This window comes from Oncorhynchus mykiss, chromosome 10 (assembly GCF_057628025.1).
Source record: "Oncorhynchus mykiss isolate SJ-2025 chromosome 10, ASM5762802v1, whole genome shotgun sequence".
NCBI lineage: Eukaryota > Metazoa > Chordata > Actinopteri > Salmoniformes > Salmonidae > Oncorhynchus > Oncorhynchus mykiss.
In genome coordinates, this window is record NC_143031.1 from 63,808,318 (window position 1) to 63,835,092 (window position 26,775).

A 26,775-nucleotide genomic window follows, 5' to 3' on the forward strand; every position below is an offset into this window, starting at 1 on the left:
ACATAGTGGGGATGGGTAAACACTCCATGTTGAAATTGTGTTTATTATCTGTGTGTACGTAGCTGAGGGAGTGTATGTCTGTGTAATCTGTATCACCTCTCATCCAGGAGGAGGAGGGTCCAGAGGTGCTGCTGGTGAAGGAGGAGGGTCTGGGGAACCCTGAGGGGACCATGGTCATGGAGGACAACCAGACTACACCTCCTGAACCCACAGAGGAACCAGCTGAGCAGCACAGGACCACACACAGTCTCACTGAGGTGAGCCCACTGTGAACTACTGTCCGAATGGTATTAGGTCAGGGCCAGTATCCACAAAGTGTCTCAGAGTAGGAGTGCTGATCTAAGATATGCTTATATTCATTATGATCTAAAAGGCAAAACTGATCCTAGATCAGCACCTCTCCTCAGACTCTTTGTGGATACTGGCCCAGGTCTTGATTCGTTGTCTTAAGTGCGGGACCATGCCTCTTGAATGATCCAATCATTAGTGTCAAGTAATAAAATCAACTAACATGTTTGCATAATACTCATAGCAATCCCTCATTGCCCAACCAGAAGATGCTTCATAGCAGGGTTCTCATATCAGATTTCTTGATCCAACATCCTCTCACTCTGTATCTCTTACAGTCAGTAGACATGGAGGATGGGAAGCCTGATCTGCTGCTGGTCAAAGAGGAGACAATAGAAGACGGACCAGAGAGCATTGACCTGCTGAGTGGACTAAAGATGGGGGAGCAAGGTAAGGGAGAAATACATATAGCCTACATACAGTAATAGAGCTTCAATAGGAATAGTGATGCACCTGGTTACTATTCTTTCTTAATTGTCTTCATTCATAAAATTAAATCAATACAATGTATGTTTAGTTACCAAAACACACACATTATAATGTATGAACTTCACCAGGTAATTGACTCAAGATATGGAGAATGGTAGAATTCTCTGCCATGTTTTTGAAGTCTATTTTATAACCTGTTGCTGCAGGTGGTTGGCTGGAGGCTAACAGAGGAGACTGGGCGACCATCTTAGATTTCCAGACCCAGACCGGTGCAGCCAAAGGCCCAGGGGATGACATCACTGAGCAGGCCAGGACCAGAGGCGACATAGTGGAGGTCAGTGGATGGGACAGCGTCTTCAACTCTGGGCTGGGGAACAACACTGTTAACCACAACCAGAAACAGACTGTCAAATACAAAACAACAACCAAACTTAATCTCCATGACAACAGACTGGCTGAGACCAGGGCGAGGCGTAGATTTGGTCCGCGGGGACGGGGAGGTGTCAGTATGCGGCGGGAGAGAACAGACTCGGCTAGCGATGCTCCGTCCTGCTCCTATAGTTGTGATTCAGAGATACTGATGGCGCCAGGTGCTACCTTCAGCCTGCCTTCTATAGGATCTATGAACTGGAACATGGACCCTCCGACAACAGAGACACTTCCTGGCCTTCATCCTCCTCACACTCTCCTAATGTTAAACCAGACCTCAGACAATGCCAGTGCCTCAACACTAAATGGCTACACAAGCCCATTGACAAATGACAGTAGTGGTAACTCTATCAGTAGATCCGGTGGAAAAGAGAAGCGCTTTCCGTGTTCATTCTGTGGGAAAGCCTTCAGTTTCCCCAAACAGGTGGAGATCCACCAGAGGATGCACACGGGGGAGAAACCATTCAGCTGCCACCTGTGCCGGGCTAGTTTCTCCGACTCTTCCAACCTAAAGAGGCACCAGAGGATGCACACGGGGGAGAAACCATTCAGCTGCCATGTGTGCCAGGCTAGTTTCTCACACTCATTCAACCTGAAAAGGCACCAGAGGGTCCACACAGGGGATAAATCCTACAGCTTCCCCAGTGTGAGAAGAGGTTCTCCCACCAGCACCAGCTGAAGATGTATCTGAAGGTCCACATGGGAGAAAGACCATTCGCCTGTACGCACTGTGGGAAGAGGTTCTCAGAGAGAAGCTACCTCAGGATACACCAACAGGAAATGCACACGGCCCATGAATAGTTTATAGTAACATGTAGTAGTACTAGCTAGTTTGTAGTTAATTCTATTGGTTTTGGATGTATAGGGAACTGGATGAGGTGAACTGAGAAAAGAATGAGTATGATGAGGCAGAGTAGATGATATGGTGATGGTTGGTGTTTTGATGTCTGTAAAATTGCTTAATTGATGGGTCCAACCCTGACTGCATGTCCCATTAGGTTGATACTTGTGTTTTATAGTGAGATAATGAGTGCCTTAATTCACATTTACTTGACATAAAGTAGTGAAGATGTGTGTAATGTTGAACCTTTTCCAAAGTATTCAAACATGTATTTTATTAAAGTGAGGGTACCAGATTTACATTAAGGTAAAGTGTTAGTGAAAAGTATCATGTATCGTTTTGTGCAATACAAGTACTGAACGTCACATTGTGAGTGTATGACCATCTTGTTGACATTAAATACAAAATTGACTCTGTGCTGACTGACTTAGTTATTTTTGTATCATTGCAGGGACTGAGTTTCCCTTGTCTCAGTCGAACAAAAAACGTAATACGTAATTATTGAATCAACACATATGCCAATTTTTTAAATAATAAACTCCAATGGTGCTATAATGTTCGGTACTTGATTCAGTGTTAGAGATGGCTTGACCGTTGTTAACATTTTTTTTTATATCATGTCATGTTTCTGTGTGTACAGCAAAGAGTTTCTAACATACCAAAAACCAGGGATAGATGGCAGTATTTGCGCAAAACTGAAACCGCGAACCACCACATTCAACCCCAGTAAAGTGACCTTGAACATGGATGAGTACAAACAGACCAGCTTCAAACTCCGTACGGCAATCAAAGAAGCAAAAAGTCAGAACAGGGACAAAGTGTAGTTGCAATTCATCGGCTAGGACACAAGACGCACGTGACAGGGACTGTTAACTCTTAAATGGCTGACAGCCTGACGGCATCCCAAGCCGCGTCCTCAGAGCATGTGCAGACCAGCTGGCTGGAGTTTTTACGGACATATTCAATCTGTCTCTATCCTTGTCTGCCGTCCCCACATGCTTCAATTATTCCACTATTATTCTTGTACCCAAGCAAGCCAAGATAACTGAACTAAATGACTATCGCACCATAGCATTCACTTCTGTCACCATGAAGTGCTTAGAGAGGCTAGTCAAGGGCCATATCACCACGACCTTACTGCCCCAACAGATTCACAGATGACGCAATCACCATCGCACTAGAAAAACTGCCCTATCCCACCTGAACAAGAGGAATACTGACTACAGCTCAGCTTTCAACACTGTAATTCCCTCAAAGCTCGTCACCTTGAACTCATCCCTGTGTAACTTGGTCCTGGACTTCCTGACAGGCTGACCGCAGTTGGTGAGGACCACCTGGTACAGTAACTGCACCACCCTCAACCACATGGCTCTTCCGAGAGTGGTGTGGTCAGCCCAACGCACGCCTCTGGCCCTCCAGGTCATTTATACCACTCTGTGTCGATGGAAGGCCAAGAAGATCATTAGGGACCTCAGCCAACCGAGCCATGGACTGTTCACTCTACTACCGTCTGGCAGATGGTACAGGGGCATCAGAGCCAGAACCAATAGGCTCTGTGATGGCTTCTAACACCAAGCTGTTGAACAGCCGTCACTAGCTGTCTGCCTGTCCAGTACTCTGTCCTGCACCGAATAAACTTTTTTTTGCACACATACTCCCAATCACTCACATAAAATACACACACACAAGCTCTTTCTCTCTCTCACACACACACACACACACACACACACACACACACACCCATACTCACAAACACAGTCAATGCTGTTGTCCCATGTACAGTTGAAGTCGGAGGTTTACATACACCTTAGCCAAATACATTTAAACTCAGTTTTTCACAATTCCTAACATTTAATCCTTGTAAACATTCCCGGTCTTAGGTCAGTTAGGATCACCACTTTATTTTAAGAATGTCTAATGTCAGAATAATAGTGGAGAGAATGATTTATGTAAGCTTTTATTTCTTTCATCACATTCCCAGTGGGTCAGTAGTTTACATACACTCAATTAGCATTTGGTAGCATTGCCTTTAAATTGTTTCACTTGGGTCAAATGTTTTGAGTAGCCTTCCAGAAGCTTTCCACAATAATTTGGGTGAATTTTGGCCCATTTCTCCTGACAGAGCTGGTGTAACTGAGTCAGGTTTGTAGGCCTCCTTGCTCGCGCACACATTTTCAGTTCTGCCCATATATTTTCTAGAGGATTGAGGTCAGAGCTTTGTGATGGCCACTCCAATACCTTGACTTTGTTGGCCTTAAGCCATTTTGCCACAACTTTGGAAGTATGCTTGGGGTCATTGTCCATTTGGAAGACCCATTTGCGACCAAGCTTTAACTGATGCCTTGAGATATTGCTTCAATATATCCACATTACTTTACCTCCTCGTGATGCCATCTATTTTGTGAAGTGCACCAGTCCCTCCTGCAGCAAAGCGCCCCACAACATGATGCTGCCACCCCCGTGATTCACGGTTGGGATGGTGTTCTTCGGCTTGCAAGCCGCCCCCTTTTTCCTCCAAACATAACGATGGTCATTATGGCCAAACAGTTCCATTTTTATTTCATCAGACCAGAGGACATTTCTCCAAAAAGTACGATATATGCAGTTGCAAACCATAGTCTGGCTTTTTTTATGGCGGTTTTGGAGCAGTGGCTTCTTCCTTGCTGAGCGGCCTTTCAGGTTATGTCGCTATAGGACTCGTTTTACTGTGGATATAGATACTTTTGTACCTGTTTCCTCCAGCATCTTCACAAGATCCTTTGTTGTTGTTCTGAGATTGATTTGCACTTTTCGATCCAAAGTATTTTCATCTCTAGGAGACAGAACGCGTCTCCTTCCTGAGCGGTATGACGGCTGCGTGGTCCCATGGTGTTTATACTTGCGTACTATTGTTTGTACAGATGAACATGGTACCTTCAGGCGTTTGGAAATTGCTCCCAAGGATGAACCAGAGTTGTGGAGGTCTACAATTCTTTTTCTGAGGTCTTGGCTGATTTCATTTGATTTTCCCATGATGTCAAGCAAAGAGGCACTGAGTTTGAAGGTAGGCCTTGAAATACATCCACAGGTACACCTCCAATTGACTCAAATTATATCAATTAGCCTATGAGAAGTTTCTAAAGCCATGACATAATTTTCTGGAATTTTCCAAGCTGTTTAAAAGGCACAGTTAACTTAGTGTATGTAAACTTCTGACCCACTGGAATTGTGACACAGTGAATTATAAGTGAAATAATCTGTCTGTAAACAATTGTGGGAAAAATGACTTGTGTCATTGTACAAAGGTATAATTTTAGTGAATGATATCATAAATAGGACTGGTGGAGTTGTCACACATGCAGCTAACACAGACATGGAAATGTCTGCTCTACCCAAAATTACAACCAATTAATTGCAGCATTACCACAAAAATGGAAGAGGCAAGTAGAAGGAGAAAAAAGTAAGGAACTTGTATGTCGGCCCTCTATTAAAGAACATAAATGGTTAAAGAAAAGTGTGATAAATAAAAACATATACCAATTTTTTTTAAGGACCAAACAACTGACAGCTGTGCCATATAAATTGCTAAATAGTTGGGAAGAGATTTTCGATGTACCCATTCCATGGCACATGGTTTATGAATTTAATTGGTTTATGAACAACGCCGGATTCAAAACTTCTAATTTTTCAATATAAATTACTATACAAAATTCTTGCAACCAATAGAATGTTATATACAGTATATGGGGGATATAATCATCCCAGCTCTGCAGATTCTGCTGTGAGGAGGCAGAGTCATTAGATCATTTATTTTGGTATTGTCCATATATAGCTCATTTTTGGTCACAGGTCCAGGAATGGCTGAAGAATTGCAACATTTGCCTAGAACTAACACTACTTTTCAAATACTGGGTGATTTGAAAAGCCATAGTCAATCAATCAATAATATAATAATTATTTTAGCAAAAAATAATTTTTTAATTTACAATCTGTAGAAGCTATGAGAATAGGAAGGTTCAAGTAGAAATCCGATATGGATGATGTTGAGAGATAGATGGGAGGGGTTGAATGGAGCTGAAGGGTGGGACTAATAACAAGATAAACAATGTAAAACATACGGGATCTGTAAAATGTACATAGGTTCGGAACTTTTGTGAAATAGCATAGTTATAAATAGAAATCAAACTGGATGGACACAGAAATAGAGGAAGGACTAAGAACAAGCAAGAGAGAACTATTGTAAAGTAGACTGTGTCTGTAGAATGTGCATAAGATGTATGGATTGAAGGTAGAAGCAGAAGTGTTTATTAGTTTACTCCAATTGGGGGATCGGCGGAAGGGTTTAATAATAAAGGTATATTCTTTAAAAAAGTATGTATGTCTATATAGGTATGTGTATGTATATATGCGTATATATGCATGCGTGTATGGATATATATATTTACCAAAAAATAATGGGGGATTGGAAATGATGCAGACAATTGCATTGGAAGCAACATTCTTTTTGCAATATTAAGCTGATCCATCCTCTTAAAAAAAAAAAAATTAAAAAAAGATTTGACATGCCCCTTCAGATCCTCAAAAAGTTATACACCATTGAGAGCATTTTGACTGGCTGCATCACCACTTGGTATGGCAACTGCACTGCTCTCGATCGCAAGGCGCTACAGAGGGTGGTGTAGATGGCCCAGTACATCACTGGGGCCGAGCTTCCTGCCATCTTGGCAGGAAGCGGTGTCAGAGGAAGGGACGGAAAATTGTCAAAGACCCCAGCCACAGACTATCGCACAGCAAGCGGTACCAGAGCGCCAATTCTGGGACCAAACGGCACCTGAACAGCTTCTAGCTACTCTTTTTAATATCTATCCTGATTGCCTAGTCACCTAGCCCCTACCTACATGTACAAATTACCTCAAACATATTGAACAAAAATATTAAAACACAACAAGCAACAATTTAATAGATTTGACTGAGTTACAGTTCAGTTCAGTCAATTGAAATAAATAAATTAGGCCCTAATCTATGGATTTCACATGACTGGGCAGGGGCACAACCATGGGTGGGCCTAGGAGGGCATAGGCCCACCCACTGGGGAGCTAGGCCCAGCCAATCAGAATTATTATTAAACCGGATGTGGAGGTCCTGGGCTGTCAAATCAAATTTGATTTGTCACATACACATGGTTAGCAGATGTTAATGCGATTGTAGCGAAGTGCTTCTAGTTGCAACAATGCAGTAATAACCAACGAGTAATCTAACCTAACAAATCCACAACTACTACCTTATACACACGGGTGTAAAGGGATAAAGAATATGTACATAAAGATATATGAATGAGTGATGGTACAGAATGGCATAGGCAAGATGCAGTAGATGGTATCGAGTGCAGTATATACATATGAGATGAGTAATGTAGGGTATGTAAACATATTAAGTGGCATAGTTTAAAGTGGCTAGTGATACATGTATTACATAAAGATGCAGTAGATGATATAGAGTACAGTATATACATATACATATGAGATGAGTCATGTAGGGTATGTAAACATTAAGTGGCATTGTTAAAAGTGGCTAGTTATACTTTTTTTTACATCAATTCCATCAATTTCCATTATTAAAGTGAGCTGGAGTTGAGTCAGTATGTTGGCAGCAGCCACTCAAAGTTAGTGGTGGCTGTTTAACAGTCTGATGGCCTTGAGATAGAAGCTGTTTTTCAGTCTCTCGGTCCCTGCTTTGATGCACCTGTACTGACCTCGCCTTCTGGATGATAACGGGGTGAACAGGCAGTGGCTCGGGTGGTTGTTGTCCTTGATGATCTTTATGGCCTTCCTGTGACATCAGGTCGTGTAGGTGTCCTGGAGGGCAAGTAGTTTGCCCCCGGTGATGCGTTGTGCAGACCTCACTACCCTCTGGAGAGCCTTACAGTTGTGGACGGAGCAGTTGCCGTACCAGCCGGTGATACAGCCCGACAGGATGCTCTCTCTCTGTAAATGTTTGTGAGTGTTTTGGTGACAAGCCGAATTTCTTCAGCCTCCTGAGGTTGAAGAGGCGCTGCTGCGCCTTCTTCACAACGCTGTCTGTGTGGGTGGACCAATTCAGTTTGTCCGTGATGTGTATGCAGAGGAACTTAAAACGTACTACCTTCTCCACTACTGTCCCGTCAATGTGGATAGGGGGGTGCTCCCTCTGCTGTTTCCTGAAGTCCACAATCATCTCCTTTATTTTGTTGACACCACACTCTGAGGGCCCTCACCTCCTCCCTGTAGGCCGTCTCGTCGTTGTTGGTAATCAAACCTACCACTGTAGTGTTGTCCGCAAACTTGATGATTGAGTTGGAGGTGTGCATGGCCACGCAGCCGTGGGTGGACAGGGAGTACAGGAGAGGGCTCAGAACGCACCCTTGTGGGGCCCCAGTGTTGAGGATCAGCGGGGTGGAGATGTTGTTACCTACCCTCACCACCTGGGGGCGGCCCGTCAGGAAGTCCAGTTGCACAGGGCAGGGTCGAGACCCAGGGTCTCGAGCTTGATGACGAGTTTGGAGGGTACTATGGTGTTAAATGCTGAGCTGTAGTCGATGAACAGCATTCTCACATAGGTATTCCTCTTGCGTCGTCTGTGGACCTATTGGGGCGGTAAGCAAATTGGAGTGGGTCTAGGGTGTCAGGTAGGGTGGAGGTGATATGGTCCTTGACTAGTCTCTCAAGGCACTTCATGATGACGGAAGTCAGGGCAGTAGTTGTTTAGCTCAGTTACCTTAGCTTTCTTGGGAACAGGAACAATGGTGGCCCTCTTGAAGCATGTGGGAACAGCAGACTGGGATAAGGATTGATTGAATATGTCCGTAAACACACCAGCCAGCTGGTCTGCGCATGCTGTGAGGACGCGGCTGGGGATGCCGTCTGGGCCTGCAGCCTTGCGAGAATTAACATGTTTAAATGTTTTACTCACGGCTGCAGTGAAGGAGAGTTCGCAGGTTTTGGTAGCGGGCCGTATCAGTGGCACTGTATTGTCCTCAAAGCGGTCAAAAAAGTGACTTAGTCTGTCTGGGAGCAAGACATCCTGGTCCGCGACGGGGCTGGTTTTATTTTTGTAATCCGTGATTGACTGTAGACCCTGCCACATACCTCTTGTGTCTGAGCCGTTGAATTGCGACTCTACTCTGTCTATATACTGACGCTTAGCTTGTTGGATTGCCTTGCGGAGGGAATAGCTACACTGTTTGTATTCGGTCATGTTTCCGGTCACCTTGCCCTTGTTAAAAGCAGTGGTTCGCGCTTTCAGTTTTGAGCGAATGATGCCATCAATCCACGGTTTCTGGTTTGGGAATGTTTTAATCGTTGCTGTGGGTATAACATCTTCAATGCACTTTCTAATGAACTCGCTCACCGACTCAGCGTATTCGTCAATGTTGTTGTTGGACGCAATGCGGAACATATCCCAATCCACCTGATCGAAGCAGTCTTGAAGAGTGAAATCAGATTGGTCTGACCAGCGTTGAACAGACCTGAGCGCGGGAGCTTCTTGTATTAGTCTCTGTCTGTAGGCTGGAAGCAACAAAATGGAGTCGTGGTCAGCTTTTCCGAAAGGAGGGCGGGGGAGGGCCTTTTTTGCGTCGCGATCCAGGGTTTTACCAGCCCTGGTTGCGCAATCTATATGCTGATAGAATTTAGGGAGTCTTGTTTTCAGATTAGGCTTGTTAAAATCCCCAGCTACAATGAATGCAGACTCGGGATATGTGGTTTCCAGTTTACATAGAGTCAAATAAAGTTAATTCAGGGCCATCGATGTGTCTGCTTGGGGGGGGGGGGATATATACGGCTGTGATTATAATTGAAGAGAATTCCCTTGGTAGATAATGCGGTCAACATTTGATTGTGAGGAATTCTAAGTCAGGTGAACAGAAGGACTTGAGGTCCTGTATGTTGTTATGATCACACCACGTCTCGTTTATCATAAGGCATACCCCCCCCGCCCCTCTTCTTACCAGAAAGATGCTTGTTTCTGTCAGCACGATGCATGAAGAAACCAGCTGGCTGCACCGTCATGTTTACACATGGTCTGCGGTTGTGAGGTGAGTTGGACGTACTGCCAAATTCTCTAAAACTCCGTTGGAGGTGGCTAATGGTAGAGAAATTAACATGACATTTTCTGGCAGTCAGCATGCCAATTGCACGCTCCTTCAAAACATCTGTGGCATTGTGTTGTGTGACAAAACTGTACAATTTAGAGTGGTCTTTTATTGTCCCCAGCACAAGGTGCAACTGTGTAATGATCATGCTGTTTAATCAGCTTCTTGATATGCCACACCTATAAAATGGATGGATTATCTTGGAAAAGGAGAAATGCTTACTAACAGGGATGTAAACACATTTGTGCACAAATGTCTCTCAAATTAAGCTTTTTGTGCAGAAAGAACATTTCTGGGATCTTTTATTTCAGCTCATTAAACCAATACTTTACATGTTGCGTTTATATTTTTGTTCAGTATAAATGGAATAAAGTCAGTCATTCTATTCTTCTGTACTCTATTATTAATGCTAACACAGTGGCGTTGTACGAATACCCATACTAGTATAAAATACTTCTAGTGCATACTAATTTAAGCGTTTGATCTAGTATAATTCACTAATATTTTTCACTCACGTGTTTGACAACAACTGATAATCAGATAAATTGACGCCTGTACCAAAATGAACGATTTGCGGGAGTTAACAAATCACGCATTAGGTTAAACGTTTAGTTTACTAATGCTGCGTTCATGTCTTAGTCGGAACTACAAATCTCGGACATTTCCGAATTGCTAACCGGTTGTTTTTCTAGGCGTTCATCGAATCAGCAGATCGGACATCCGGAACAAGATTTTCCTTGTTCCGAATAGAATATGAACGCGGTATATTTTCGAAATTTCACATACTATAAAAGTTTTTTTTTCGCATACTACGTACGGGTATTCGGACACTGTAGTGTTCTTTATAAACAAGTCTGCTCTCAGCTTGAAAGATAATGTTCATAGGATATGTTATGTGTAATATAATGTAATAAGAATTACCGTGTTTCAAACAACAGCGCGCATTCCTTTCCATTTAACCAAACCCTTTGAAATACAGAATGACGCCAACAAATAAGATCCTTTCTCTTCAGTGTAAACGGAAGCGAACAGTGACGATTTCCCCGTTGGCGTTTTTGTTGTTATTTAGACTTTTATTAACACCGTGGAACTCAATATGACTCATTTACCTGGACAGCATCACATACTTGCCTAAGGTAGTGTTTAATTCACGTTGGAGACAGGCCTTGGTTGATAGCTAGCTAAGTTAGCTGCTAACTAAGGTTAGCTAAAAATGGCTAACGTGAACAGTATGGTTTTTCACACTCAAATAGCCTCCATTATGGAGGTGCTAGCGAATGCAGCCGTGGCAGAGATCTGTAAAGTCGTAAACGACGACTATGCAGTGTTTCGTTTGGAAATAACTCAAAGCCAGAAAGAAAACAGGGCATTGCGGAGGAAACTACAGCTACTGGAACTGAAGGTGTCACGGGAGCACGGCCTCGCCAGTCCCAGTAGTGTAAAGATCCTCGACCGATACAGAGGAGTGGAAAGAGGTACAGTTTGGAGAAGGCCGATGCTGCGCGGCTTGTTGGCGTTCATGTATAGTTCAGTACCTGTCACCCGTTCCGTTCTGCACATGTGTTGAGATGTGTTACCCAGAATTGAGCCTTGGTCAGTTTGATAGTTTGCAATAATTCCCCTGATTACTTAGCTATCTTGCACAAAGACACTATCAGATCCTTGATGTACTGCATTTCCTATTATTTACTAAATGAAAACAATTTTATGCATATAACATGTCAATCAATAAATAGTATGACGTGATGAAAAGTGTTACCTTACACCCTAGCCAATTCTAGACCGTGTCAATAGTGTATAATATAGTGTTGAACATCGACAGTACTTAACCTAACCACCTCTTTACCCCTAATCACTCTCTCAGGTGAAGGACATCTCACTGCAGGCCACAGGAGCTTTGTGAAGCTAACAGGTCACAATACATGGAGAGAAGACCAACCAATCACTGTTGATGAGGGGAGTGGAACCTCAACCCAGCAAGTTATTGTGATAGAGGTTAGTTTAATAGTGTTGCATAACACATTACAATTACTTTGTCAATCAAATGGGGCCTATTTATTTCAGAAAGGCTTCCCTCATCCTCCATATGATGTGGGAGTACCCTGCAGTTAAATGCTTCTGGGACAAAGTTCACTTCAAAGTGTATGAATGTAAATATTAAATGTGTTGAACTATATTACTTAACGATGATAGCTCCTTGAATCTCTCAATCAATAAGAGACTATTACTGCAAGCAGGCAGTGCTGCTGCAAAATAGAATAAAGGAACATGTATTAAACACATTTTATATATACACTGAGCAAAAAAAAATAAAGGGAACACTTAAACAACACAATGTAACTCCAAGTCAATCACACTTCTGTGAAATCAAACTGTCCACTTAGGAAGCAACATTGATTGACAATCAATGTCACATGCTGTTGTGCAAATGGAATAGACAACAGGTGGAAATTATAGGCAATTAGCAAGACAAACCCCAATAAAGGAGTGGTTCTGCAGGGGGTGACCACAGACCACTTCTCAGTTCCTATGCTTCCTGGCTGATGTTTTGGTCACTTTTGAATGCTGGCGGTGCTTTCACTCTACTGGTAGCATGAGACGGAGTCTACAACCCACACAAGTGGCTCAGGTAGTGCAGCTCATCCAGGACAGCACATCAATGTTGTGTCTGTCAGCGTAGTGTCCAGAGCTTGGAGGCGCTACCAGGAGACAGGCCAGTACATCAGGAGACGTGGAGGAGGCTGTAGGAGGGCAACAACCCAGCAGCAGGACCGCTACCTCCGCCTTTGTGCAAGGAGGAGCACTGCCAGAGCCCTGTAAAATGACCTCCAGCAGGCCACAAATGTGCATGTGTCTGCTCAAACGGTCAGAAACAGACTCCGTGAGGGTGGTATGAGGGCCCGACGTCCACAGGTGGGGGTTGTGCTTACAGCCCAACACCATGCAGGACATTTGGCATTTGCCAGAGAACACCAAGATTGGCAAATTCGCCACGGGCGCCCTGTGCTCTTCACAGATGAAAGCAGGTTCACACTGAGCACATGACAGACGTGACAGAGTCTGGAGACGCCATGGAGAAAGTTCTGCTGCCTGCAACATCCTCCAGCATGACCGGTTTGGCGGTGGGTCAGTCATGGTGTGGGGTGGCATTTCTTTGGGGGGCCGCACAGCCCTCCATGTGCTCGCCAGAGGTAGCCTGACTGCCATTAGGTACCGAGATGAGATCCTCAGACCCCTTGTGAGACCATATGCTGGTGCGGTTGGCCCTGGGTTCCTCCTAATGTAAGACAATGCTAGACCTCATGTGGCTGGAGTGTGTCAGCAGTTCCTGCAAGAGGAAGGCATTGATGCTATGGACTGGCCCACCCGTTCCCCAGACCTGAATCCAATTGAGCACATCTGGGACATCATGTCTCGCTCCATTGCACCACAGACTGTCCAGGAGTTGGTGGATGCTTTAGTCCAGGTGTGGGAGGAGATCCCTCAGGAGACCATCCACCACCTCATCAGGAGCATGCCCAGGCGTTGTAGGGAGGTCATACAGGCACGTGGAGGCCACACACACTACTGAGCCTCATTTTGACTTGTTTTAAGGACATTACATCAACGTTGGATCAGCCTGTAGTGTGGTTTTCCACTTTAATTTTGAGTGTGACTCCAAATCCAGACCTCCATGGGTTGATAAATTTGATTTTCATTGATAATTTTTGTGTGATTTTGTTGTCAGCACATTCAACTATGTAAAGAAAAAAGTATTTAATAAGAATATTTCATTCATTCAGATCTAGGATGTGTTATTTTAGTGTTCCCTTTATTTTTTTGAGCAGTGTGTGTGTGTGTGTGTGTGTGTGTGTGTGTGTGTGTGTGTGTGTATATATATATCACACACACTGCTGTTCAAAAGTTTGGGGTCATTTGTACAGTTGTATGTTTAGTTGAAGTTTACATACACTTAGGTTGGAGTCATTAAAACTTGTTTTTCAACCACTCCACAGATTTCTTGTTAACAAACTATAGTTTTGGCAAGTCGGTTAGGACATCTACTTTGTGCATGACACAAGTCATTTTTCCAACAATTATTTACAGACAGATTATATCACTTATAATTCACTGTATCACAATTCCAGTGGGTCAGAAGATTACACACTGTGACTGTGCCTTTAAACAGCTTGGAAAATTCCAGAAAATGATGTCATGGCTTTAGAAGCTTCTGATAAGCTTATTGACGTCAATTGGAGGTGTGCTTGTGGATGTATTTCAAGGCCTACCTTCAAACTCAGTGCCTCTTTGCTTGACGTTATGGGAAAATCGAATGAAATCAGCCAAGACCTCCGGAACAAATTGTAGACCTCCACAACTCTGGTTCATCCTTGGGAGCAATTTTCAAACGCCTGAAGGTACTACGTTCATCTGTACAAACAATATCACGGAAGTTCCAACACCATGGGACCACGCAGCCGTCATACCGCTCAGGAAGGAGACGCGTTCTGTCTCCTAGAGATTAACATAACTTGGTGTGAAAAGTGCAAAGCAATCCCAGAACAACAGCAAAGGACCTTTTGAAGATGCTGGAGGAAACAGTCTGGTTAGACTGTAAACTCTCCTTCTAGACTCACATCAAACATCTCCAATCCAAAGTTAAATCTAGAATTGGCTTCCTATTTCACAACAAAGCATCCTTCACTCATGCTGCCAAACATACCCTTGTAAAACTGACCGACTGTCATTTACAAAATAGCCTCCAATACCCTACTCAATAAATTGGATGCAGTCTATCACAGTGCCATCCGTTTTGTCACCAAAGCCCCATATACTACCCACCACTGCGACCTGCCCTTGCTTCATACTTGTCGCCAAACCCACTGGCTCCAGGTCTTCTACAAGACCCTGCTAGGTAAAGTCCCCCCTTATCTCAGCTCGCTGGTCACCATAGCAGCACCCACCTTTAGCACACGCTCCAGCAGGTATATCTCTCTGGTCACCCCCAAAACCAATTATTCCTTTGGCCGCCTCTCCTTCCAGTTCTCTGCTGCCAATGACTGGAACGAACTACAAAAATCTCTGAAACTGGAAACACTTATCTCCCTCACTAGCTTTAAGCACCAGCTGTCAGAGCAGCTCACATATTACTGCACCTGTACACAGCCCATCTATAATTTATCCCAAACAGCTACCTCTTCCCCTACTGTATTTATTTATTTTGCTCCTTTGCACCCAATTGTTTCTATCTCTACTTTGCACATTCTTCCACTGCATATCTACCATTCCAGTGTTTTACTTGCTATATTGTATTTACTTCTCCACCATGGCCTTTTTTTTTGCCTTTACCTCCCTTATCTCACCTCATTAGCTCACATTGTATATAGACTTATTTTTTCTACTGTATTATTAACTGTGTTTGTTTTACTCCATGTGTAAACTCTGTGTTGTTGAATGTGTCGAACTGTTTTGCTTTATCTTTGCCAGGTGGCAATTGTAAATGAGAACTTGTTCTCAACTTGCCTACCTAGTTAAATAAAGGTGAAATAAAAAAATAACCTGGAAGGTTGCTCAGCAAGGAAGATGCCACTGCTCCAAAACCTCCATGAAAAAGCCAGACTACGGTTTGCAACTGCACAAGAGGACAAAGATCATACTTTTTGGAGAAATGTCCTCTGGTTTGATGAAACAAACAACCTGTGTTGCTAGGCAGGGCGGGAAAGGGTCGAAAATATGGTTTCCATGTGGGGTGGACGGAAACATGTTGAGCTGGGGTGGAATGGCATTAGAGGTCTTCACAGATAAAAACCTGTGCCTGAATATCCCAGACCCGATCTGGGGCCCAGAACTCTGAATAATATCACAGGTCTGGGTCGGATCTGATTGATTGTTACGGGTCTCGGGTATGTGTAATTTTAACTGAACTGTCTGGAAGGGCCTGTACAGAACCAAATGGGACTGCTGCAGTAGAGCGAGAGAGATTTCATAATTTATGCTGCTGCTCTTGCTTTTCATGAGTGTAGCTGGTTGTTGTTGTTGGCCAATCATAAGTCCTCAAAGCAGATATTGGCTACAGTCGTTGGGCCTCGCTCCGTGTCGCAAGAATTGGGAGATATCTAATCAATGGAAGATGAAATTAAAAGTTAGAGAAGGATAGGCTACAACGACCAAGAGCCAACAGGTAGGTTACTACTTAATATTCTGAATGGAGTAATTTGTAACAGTAGAATGAGAACGCATGCACTGCAACCTCAATTAGCCTAGCTAGCTTCTAGCTAGCTTTTCCTGGTTTGATGCAGTCAAGACAGGTACTACGTAGTCTTTTTTGATAATAAATAACCTAGCTATGGCAGGTAGCCTAGTGGTTAAGAGTATTGGGCTAGTAACCGAAAGGTTGCTGGTTCAAATCCCGAGCCAAAATCGGTCTGTGCCCTTGAACAAGGTACTTAACTCTAATTGCTCCAGGATCGTCGTCAATAATGGCGGATCCCTGGCTGTGACCTGCAACAAATAAATGTCCAATTCACATGTGTGTAATACACCCTTGTACATGTCTCTATATTTGAAAAATGTATTTATGCATATTTGGTCCGAGTGGGGAAAGTCCCAGGTCCAGTTCATAACATTTTGACCCGTGAAGATGTCTAAATGGGATGATGAGTTGGTGGTGTAGGACCACCTCTTATGTTACTTTTACTCTCTTCTTTACACCAATTTTATTATTACAAAATCTGTGTGATCAATATGATAATTTATCTGTTTTTGCCTACAGATACATGTTGTATAAACTGTGTAAATGTAAATTAATATTGTACCCTCCCCCCTCCAAAAAAAGACAAAACAAATACAAACTTGGTCAAAAAAAATGTACTTCCCTATGACATTGTTATCCAATTCTACTCATGTACCGTTAATAACCTCTCTTGTCAGTCTGCAGATGCAGAGTCTGCAGATGCAGAGGCTGCAAGTCCTGGGGTCAAGCAGGAGAAGACTGAAGCAGAGGAGGAACCATGGCACAGCAGAGACATCCAGACTGGAGCTCACCCTGTAGCCATGGAGTACCCCACCACTGCCACAGTGCTACCCATGACCCGACGCAGCATCACGGAGGTCAGTGGAACGCCGAACGCCGTCCTCAAGTCAGAGACGGACACCAAGACTATAACAGGGCTGGGCTGTCCTGCTCCCCGCTCAGAATATTTCCATTACGGTAACCCGAGGACTGTTCTGTCCCATCAGAACTTGGGTGACACAATACAGACTGGCAATGATCCGTCCTGTTCATACACTACAGAGATACCTGGTGACATGCCAGTCGGCTTAGATACACAGACTAATCCAATGAGAGGGGCCTGGAACCGGTACAGTAGTAGTGTACACTCTGAAGGGTGCCTAGATAAGAAAGGAGAGGGTCTGGTCATAGATGAGATGACTGTGAAAGTGGAGGGCGAGGCTCCTCTGACATGGAATGCAGACGAGACTCACTTCAGAGAAGGACACTCGCAGGGCAACTCCAGTGATTTCTTAGACTACAGGGAAAGCTTAGAGACAAATCTAAATGTCCCGGCCCACTCCCCTTTACACCCAGTGTCCATGTCGATGGCACCTTCCGATTCACAAGGCTGCATCCTTTTCGATCAGGTATTGAACTCAAACGACCAAAAGGCCAAGCCGTGGGGAGAGGGAGCAACAATGGGCGGTAAAGAGAAGCAGTTCTTCTGCATGTTCTGTAACAAAGGCTTTAGCTGCCCACAGAAGGTGGAGATCCACCAGAGGATCCACACAGGGGTGAAACCCTTCATCTGTACCCAGTGTCACATGCGCTTCGCCCATGCTGGCAACCTGAAGAGGCACCAGCGGTTCCATACAGGTGTAAAACCCTTCAAATGTACCCAGTGTCACATGTGCTTCACCCAGGCTGGTGACCTGAAGAGGCACGAGAGGGTCCACACAGGGGAGAAACCCTACAGCTGTCCCCAGTGTGAGAAGAGGTTCTCCCGTCAGGATCAGCTGAAGATTCACCTGAAGGTCCACACGGGAGAGAAGCCATTTGCCTGTACTCACTGTGGGAAGAGGTTTTCAGAGAGGACCTACCTCAGGATGCACCAGCAGAAACACCATTCCACTCTATAACATAGAAAGTAACCATTCCACTCAATAGCTTCTGACGTTTAGATCAAACTCTGCATTAAAGACTAAGATGAATGTTCATTGTTGTCAGCAGAAAAGATCAACAGATACATCTGAGCATAAGAGAGTAACAGATTTCTGTGTTGAATATTCCTGGGTAGATTATTGCATCCAGACATTGTGTGATATGTCTATAAGGCATGAATAAGTCTACAAAAGTCTGTAACATAGTGCTTGTACTGTGTAGGCTATATGATGTTCACACATTTTCCCAAGACACTTAATGCAGATTTGTAGTTGAGATTTGTGTATGTCTGGTTTTCATATGGTGTATAAACACAAAATGGGAATTTTCATTCTAAGGCTTTCATTGAGACTCTCTTTAGTACACATCACATCTGATCTCACGCTTTTGAACCAATATACACTTACTAAATATACCTACACCTACCCACACACTAACACCTACTGTACACGTTAAAATAGTTGTCAGGTTTGTCCGATAACTTTTGACTTACCATAGCGGAATCAAATTTATGTCCACCACAATGGGTTTTACAACAATGAAGTCATTCTGTAACTACAGTATAGGACTCAAAGGTAGTGGGGATGGGTAAACACTCCATGTTGAAAGTGTGTTTATTGTCTGTGTATGTACCTGAGGGAGTGCATGTCTGTGTAATCTGTATCACCTGTCTCTTCCAGGAGGTGGAGGGTCCAGAGGTGCTGCTGGTGAATGAGGAGGGTCTGGGGAACCCTGAGGGGACCATGGTCATGGAGGACAACCAGACTACACCTCCTCCTGAACCCACAGAGGAACCAACTGAGCAGCACAGGACCACACACAGTCTCACTGAGGTGAGCCCACTAAACTACTGTCTGAATGGTATTATTTCAGGGCCCGTATCTACAAAGCCTCTCAGAGTAGGAGTGCTGTTCTTGGATCAGTTTTGCCTTTTAGATAATCACGAATAAGAATATGTAGACAGGTGGGGACCTGGTCCTCAATCAGCACAACAAATGTAGCGTTATTGCGAATGTCCCCACTGTGCTCTTGGCACATGAGCTCTAGCCAACAGCTGGCAGATACGGTGCAGGTAGGATTATTATGCATAATAGGGAGATTATTTTTATTTTTCAAACAGAAGCCAAGCGTCGATCAGCATTTCACTAGAATACGACCGTCGTTATTTAATTGGAAGGAGCGTCGAGCTCATCACCATGCACTTTCACCACCCTGTGAAGTTCATCATTACTTATTTCATCTGTAGACGAAAAACGGCATGTGCCGAATACAACCGGTGTAGACCTTACAGTTAAACGCTTACTTACGAGCAACTAACCAACAATGCAATTTGAAAAAATATGAGTAAGAATTAAAAGTAACAAATAATTAAAGAGCAGCACTAAAATAACAATAGCGAGACTATACAGTGCCTTGCAAAAGTATTCAACCCCCTTGGTGTTTTTCCTATTTTGTTGCATTACAACTTGTAATTTAAATGTATTTTTATTTGGATTTCAGGACATACACAAAATAGGCCAAATTGGTGAAGTGAAATTTAAAAAACAACTTATTTCTAAAAAATTCTAAAAAATGAAAACTGAAAAGTGGTGCGTGCATATGTATTCACCGCCTTTGCTATGAAGCCCCTAAATAAGATCTGGTGCAACCAATTATCTTCAGAAGTAACATAATTAGTTAAACAAAGTCCATCTGTGTGTGTAATATATATATATATATATATATATATATATATATATATATATATATATATATATATATATATATATATATATATATATATATATATATATATATATATATATATATATATATATATATATATATATATATATATATATATATATATATAATATGATCGGCCCACACACCTCTGGCTTCAATTTCAAGGATAATTGTGTATGTCACATGATCAAGAAATAAAATACATAAAATCTATAAATCAGTACCTTATACAATATAATGCATGAACTACTACATTGTGTACATCAACAGACTGAGAAATATAATCAATTATTGCATTTAGAAATACCATGTGAACATTTCCTCAGAATAAAGAACACAGGATTGTAGAAAAACAGAATGTAGAGTAGGGAGCTTGAGAGATTGAAAGAAAACACTAGATGAGGTATCAAGCACCAATAAAACTTACAGAAAACACTTCAATAACAATTCTTAATTCATAACTGATAGGTGGAGTTTTTGGATAGAACATCCACCTGTATTCTGTCTGGAGAACACTCAGTTCAAGATTACCACCCCTATGTGAACATTTTATCTTCTGTACAGAAGGACAAGGAGGAGACTGGGTGACCGACCTTTGAGAAATGACATGCTATTGGGGATTTAGGGTCCTTTCTTCCTACACCACTCCTGTGTTCTATAATACGTTTTCTTACCTGTTTACTCGTTTTGCCCATGTATTGGTTATTACATGGACAAGAGATAAGGTATATGACGTTAGAAGAGCTGCATGTGAGGAACTGTTTCATAGTGTATTGCTATTGAATTCGCTCACTTTTATACAGGAGCCCCAATATGCCGCACACCTACGGCAGAGGTAGAAACAGTTAACCTTGTTCAGTCATCCGTTATTCATTTTTATTTTTTTGGGGGGGGGGGGGGGGGGCGGGGGGGGCCCTAAGTGTCAGCCCGAACAATGAAGTCCCTGATATTCCCTGCCCTGCAGTGAGAAGAGAAGATCAGAGAAAATCTTTTGGCAAACAGGATCAGACATGAGGACATTCCAATGTTACTTAATGGCTCCCTTGATGTGATGTCATTAAAAGGATAATATGTAGTGGTAAAGATGCATTTAAAAAAATCTTTCTCTTTTATCCCTTCTGGTTGAGGTCTCATCAAGGATATGTACTCTACTGAGAGCATCATCAAGCCATTCTTTAGGGTATGGACAGGCCTCAAGCTGTCTACATTTTCATAGCCTAATTTTCAACATATGTTTTACTAGTACGAATGCACTTCAGTCTCAGAAATTGTGTGAACGGTAATCCCTTCAGAAAAGAGGGATGCGCACTAGAGGCATGTAGAAAAAGAGCACAGAAGGCCTATCATTTCTAGTATGGTAATTACCCACACACTCATTAACTTGTTATTTAAAACAGGCTTGTGTAAGTACCTGTTTTTAGAGAGACAGTATCTTGGCTAGAACAAGGACAGTTTAATATTTACCTTACTGAGGTGATGTTGATGGAATAAAATCATTGTATTATTTTCTACTCTATTCTTGCTAACACACTACTTTTTAAACAAATCTGCTGTCAGCTTGAAAGATACTGATCATAGGAGATTTGATGTGTAATGTAATACTACTTACTATAAGTAGTACTATATTTAAAAAAAAACATTGCATACCTTTTTAATTTAACCACACCCTTTGAGCTATGACACCAACCAATAAGATCTGCTCTCTTAAGTAAAGGGATTAATAATAACAGTGGTAAAAATAAATAAAAAGATACATGGTAAGGGTTGTGGAAAAGGAAGGGAAAGACACCTGTCAGGATCCAGGAAAAGGTGGAGGCAGGGAGGTCCTCAGGTCCAGAGAGAAGGGATGAAGATGTAATCACAAGGCTGAGACTCATCAGGCTCAACAGCACTTTGAAATTAGTCAGGAAACATCCAACTGGGAAGTTAGTTCACAGGCAGAGGGAGATGGAGACAGTAGAACACGTTCTATTTCAATGCCAGCGATATGAGAGGGAAATGGACAGTTTGTTATTAGTATTAAGGAATAATGGTATTGAGGAGTCAAGTTTAATTGAATTTAAGAAAACCTTAAGGTGATATTGTATTAAATTATATATTCCGTTTCCTTAGAAGGGTTTAATTGGGTGGGGTTAAACTTCAGACCTTCCCTGTCTCTGGTCAACACTCCAGTCGGTGGCGGAGATGCATCTGTAAAGTTGGTTGCCAACCGACATTTAAAGACCACTGAAGAAGAAGCGTAAACGGAAGTGAACAGGAAAAATGTACACGTTAGCGGTTTTTGTTGTTATTTAGACGTTTATTAACACCCTGGAACTCAATATGTCCCATTGAACTCCACGGCATCACCCACTTACCCCATATAGTGTTTAATTCGCGTTTGAGACAGGACTTGGTTGATAGATGTTATCTAGGTAACGCGGACGTTAACTAGCTAGCTGCTAACAATGGCTAACTGTATTGCTGTTCACACTCAAATAGCCTCCATCATGGAGGTGCTAGCGAATGCAGCCGTGGCAGAGGTCTGTAAACTCGTAGACGACGACTATGCAGTGTTTCGTTTGGAAATAACTCAAAGCCAGAAAGAAAACAGGACATTGAGGAGAAAACTACAGCTACTGGAACTTAAGGTGGCACGGGACCGCGTCCTCACGAGTCGTCCCAAGATCCTCGACCGATACAGAGGAATGGCAAGAGGTACATTTTGTAGAAGGCGGGGGCTGTGGACCGGTCTCCTCGTTCACATCTGGGCATGTGTAACTTTAGATGTTTAAAAAAAATAAAATATTTAACCTTTATTTAGCTAGGCAAGTCAGTTATGAACAAATGCTTATTTACAATGACGCCAAACCCAGACGACGCCGCTCTAACCAGGGTGTCTGCAGTGACGCTTCATGCACTGAGATGCAGTGCCTTCGACCTGTGCGCCACTCGGGAGCCCCAAAATGTGTTAACCACATATGGCTGGCTAACCGGAATTCGGTCTTGATCATTATTTGGATAGTATGTAATCAGAATGATTGCCTAGGTAACTTGCAGATAGACACTATCATATTCTAACCAGATTATTGATTTACTGCGTTTCCTATGATTTACTAATTGAAAACCATATAATGCATGGAACAAAATCATTCTATAAATAGTATATCAAGAAGTTATGTGAAGTCTTACCTTTACATCCTTGCCAATTCTAGACAGTGTCAAAATTGTCAATAATGTACAATATACAGTTGAGCATTGACAGTACCTACACTAACCACCTCTTTTCCCCCCAATCACTCTCTCAGATCTCACTGGAGGCCACAGGAGCTTTGTGAAGCAAGTGGGACACAATACATGGAGCGATGACCAACCAATCACTGTTGATGAGGGGAGTGGAACCTCAACCCAGCATGTTATCGTGATAGAGGTTAGTGTAATAGTATTATGTCAAAATTACAGTACATCAAATGTGGTCAGTTTATTTCAGAAAGGCACCCCTCATCTATTCACTTGCTTACATGTACATCCTTATTTATCTGCCATAGGGGAGCTTGGAGACTTCCCAATGACATTGTTATCCAATTCTACTCATGTACCTGTAATAACCTCCCCTCTTTTTATGTCAGTCTGCAGATGCAGAGGCTGCAGGTCCTGGGGTCAAGCAGGAGAGGTCTGAAGGAGAGGAGGACCCAAGGCACAGCAGAGACATCCAGACTGGTGCGGCTGGAAAGCACCTTGTAGCCACCGAGGACCTCGCCACCACTGCCGCACCCCAGGCCTGGACCCAACGCAGCATCACAGAGGTCAGTGGAACGCCGAAGCCCATCCTCAAGTCAGAGATGGACACCGAGATATTAACAGTAACACAAAGGTTCTTACACAAAGGATCTGACCACAGATCAGACCCAGAGAGACTGGGCTGTCCTCCTGCTCCCGGCTCAGATTATTTACCGGTATTTCACCAGAGCCAGATTAATTCTCGTGGTGATGCTGACTCGTTAGACACTGACGGGGATGTTCCATGTTGTTCTTACGCAACAGAGATGGACCCTGGCAACATATCCTTGGGTTTAGAGACACAAACTGATCTGTCTAGAGGGGACTGGAACCAGTACACTAGTAGTGTATACTCTGAAGGGTGCCTAGATAAGAAAGGGGAGGTCATAGTGGTAGATGAGGTGACTGTGAAAGTGGAGGGCTACGCTTCTCCCCTATTGAATGCAGATAGTCACCTAGGAGACGGACACTCACATGGCAGAGATTTCTTAGATTATAGGGGAAGCTTAGAGACAACTGTACATGTTGCCACCCTCTCCCCTTTACACACGTTCAGGGATCGCAATCCAGGGTCCACGTCGATAGGACCTTCCGCATCACACAGCCATGTCCTTTCCAATCAGCTGTTGAACTCAAATGACCGGACTAGAGCCCAGGCTCAGGGAGGGGGAGCCACATCAGGCAATGTTAAAGAGAGACGGTTCCTCTGCATGTTCTGTAACAAAGGCTTCAGCTGCCTCCAGAAGGTGGAGATCCACCAGAGGGTCCATACAGGGGTAAAACCCTTCAGCTGTACCCAGTGTCATATGCGCTTTTCTGTGGCTGGCAACCTGAAGAGGCACCAGAGGGTACACACAGGGGTGAAACCCTTCAGCTGTACGCATTGTGAAATGCACTTCGCTCAGGCTGGTGACCTGAAGAGGCACGAGAGGGTCCACACAGGGGAGAAACCCTTCAGCTGCCCCCAGTGTGAGAAGAGGTTCTCACGCCAGCACCAGCTGAAGATTCACCTGAAGGTCCACACGGGAGAGAGGTTGTTCGCCTGTACGCACTGCAGGAAGAGTTTCTCAGAGAGGAGCTACCTCCGGATACACCACCAGAAAAAACATTCCACTCAATGACATAGAAAGTAACCATTCCATTCAACAGCTTCTGACGTTTATGTCAAAACAAGCATTAAACACAAAGATTAGTTTTCATTGTTGTCAGCTAAAAAGACCCACAGATGCATTTGGAATAACAAGGGAAACAGATTTCAGTATATATTGCTTCCAGACATTGTAAAATAAAAGGCATACAGTGCATTCGGAAAGTATTCAGACCCTTGACTTTTTCTACATTTTGTTACTTTACAGCTTTTCCTAAAATTGATTAAATAAGAACAAATCAATCTACACACACACATAATGACAGGTTAAGAATTTTTAGCAAATTTATTAAAAATAAATAACAGAAACCTTATTTACAAAAGTATTCAGACCCTTTGCAATGAGACTCGAAATTGCGCTCTCCACCAATCAGGCCTTTATGGTTGAGTGGCCAGACGGAAGCCACTCCTCAGTAAAAAGGCACATGACAACCCGTTTGGATTTTGCCAAAAAGGCACCTAAAGGACTCTCAGACCATGAGAAACAAGATTCTCCGGTCCGATGAAACCAAGATTGAACTCTGGCCTGAATACCAAGCGTCACGTCTGGAGGAAACCTGGCACCACCCCTATGGTGAAGCCTGGTGGTGTGGGGTAGTTTTTCAGCGGCAGAAACTGGGAGACTAGTCAGGATCGTGGGAAAGATGAACGGAGCCAAGTACAGAGAGATCCTTGATGAAAACCTGCTATAGAGTGCTTAGACTCAGGCGAAGGTTCACCTTCCAACAGGACAAGGATCCTAAGCCCACAGCCAAGACAACGCAGGAGTGGCTTCGGGACAAGTCTGAATGTATCGGAGTGGAACAGCCAGAGCCCGGACTTGAATCTGATCTAACATCTCTGGAGAGACCTGAAAATAGCTGTGCAGCAACACTCCCCATCCAACCTGACAGAGCTTGAGAGGATCAGCAGAGAAGAATGGGAGAAACTCCCCAAATACAGGTGTGCCAGGCTTGTATCGTCATACCCAAGAAGACTCAAGGCTGTAGTCGCTGCCAAAGGTGCTTCAACAAAGTACTGAGTAAAGGGTCTGAATACTAATGTAAATGTGATTTGTTTTTTTAAATATAAATTTGCAAACATTTCTAAAATTTTTTTGCTTTGTTGTTATAGGGTATTGTGTGTAGATTGATGAGAAACTAAACTATTTCATTAACTTTAGAAGGCTGTAACAAAGTGGAAAAAGTAAAGGGTTCTGAATAATTTTTGAATGCACTGTAAGCCTGAAGTCTGTTTCAAATTGTGTTTGTACTGTATAGGCTATATGATGTTCACAAATGCATATTTCATTATTTAAATTCAACTGCTTAATTTTTATCCCAAGACTCTTTGAATGAGAAAATGAATGCAGTTCATCAAGTTCATGCAGATCTTTAGTTGAGACGTGTATGTGTGGTTTTCATATGGTGTATTTAAAACTTGTTTTATGTTTAATAAACACAAAATGGGACTTTTCATTCTAAGACTTTCATTGAGACTCTTTAATATACATCAGATCTGATATCACCCTATTCTGCTTCATAGCTGGTGATGAAATGTGTATTATTGGTTAAATCAAAAGTCAGAATTATGGCTAAACCCCACCTACAATTTCACTTCAAATGTGATTTTAAACCGAATGCTAACCTTAAATTAAGATAAATGTTTATTTTTCAAATTTTTTTATGGACAATTGTGACTTAACTATTGGCTACCAATTACTAAATATACCTACACTAACACCTACTGTACATGTCAAAATAGTTTGGTCAAGTTTGTTTGACTTATCATTGCTGACTTATTTTTACCCACAACATATTTATGTCCACCATGATGGGTTTAACAACAATGAAGTCATTCTGTAACTACAGTATAGG

The 26,775-nt window shown here is 42.9% G+C and overlaps 3 protein-coding genes across 6 annotated transcripts in view; all 3 read left to right on the forward strand.

Moving 5' to 3' along the window:
- LOC110534730 (uncharacterized) overlaps positions 1 to 18,619 on the forward strand; it is a 22,316-nt gene extending 3,697 nt beyond the window's left edge. Inside the window, exons 4-6 of one of the 3 annotated variants that reach the window (XM_090187513.1) lie at positions 108 to 257; positions 627 to 738; positions 984 to 2,463. In XM_090187513.1, the coding sequence (XP_090043639.1) occupies positions 108 to 257; positions 627 to 738; positions 984 to 1,885 (1,164 nt within the window). In that variant the 3' untranslated portion in view covers positions 1,886 to 2,463. Of the gene's footprint in view, positions 1 to 107; positions 258 to 626; positions 739 to 983; positions 11,630 to 12,018; positions 12,150 to 17,063 lie in introns of those variants that run through there. The other 2 variants (XM_090187514.1, XM_090187515.1) reach the window with 2 other exon arrangements.
- Positions 17,938 to 26,775, forward strand: part of LOC149980150 (uncharacterized) — a 24,690-nt gene continuing 15,852 nt past the window's right edge. The window contains exons 1-3 of one of the 2 annotated variants that reach the window (XM_090187478.1): positions 17,938 to 19,121; positions 23,301 to 23,422; positions 23,622 to 23,798. Coding sequence is in view for 1 of the 2 variants with exons in the window: in XM_036934456.2 (XP_036790351.2) it covers positions 22,461 to 22,710; positions 23,301 to 23,422; positions 23,622 to 23,798 (549 nt within the window). In the remaining variant the exon portion in view is untranslated. Of the gene's footprint in view, positions 19,122 to 22,183; positions 22,711 to 23,300; positions 23,423 to 23,621; positions 23,799 to 26,775 lie in introns of those variants that run through there. The other variant, XM_036934456.2, reaches the window with a different exon arrangement.
- LOC149980151 (uncharacterized) lies at positions 23,805 to 26,378 on the forward strand. Its single transcript, XM_090187551.1, has one exon. The coding sequence runs from the start codon at positions 23,835 to 23,837 to the stop codon at positions 24,891 to 24,893; it is 1,059 nt and encodes a 352-aa protein (XP_090043677.1). The 5' UTR covers positions 23,805 to 23,834; the 3' UTR covers positions 24,894 to 26,378.

Coding starts and splice junctions, on each gene's coding strand:
- LOC149980151 (XM_090187551.1), top strand. CDS start 23,835: ATGGACACCGAGATATTAACAGTAACACAAAGGTTCTTACACAAAGGA.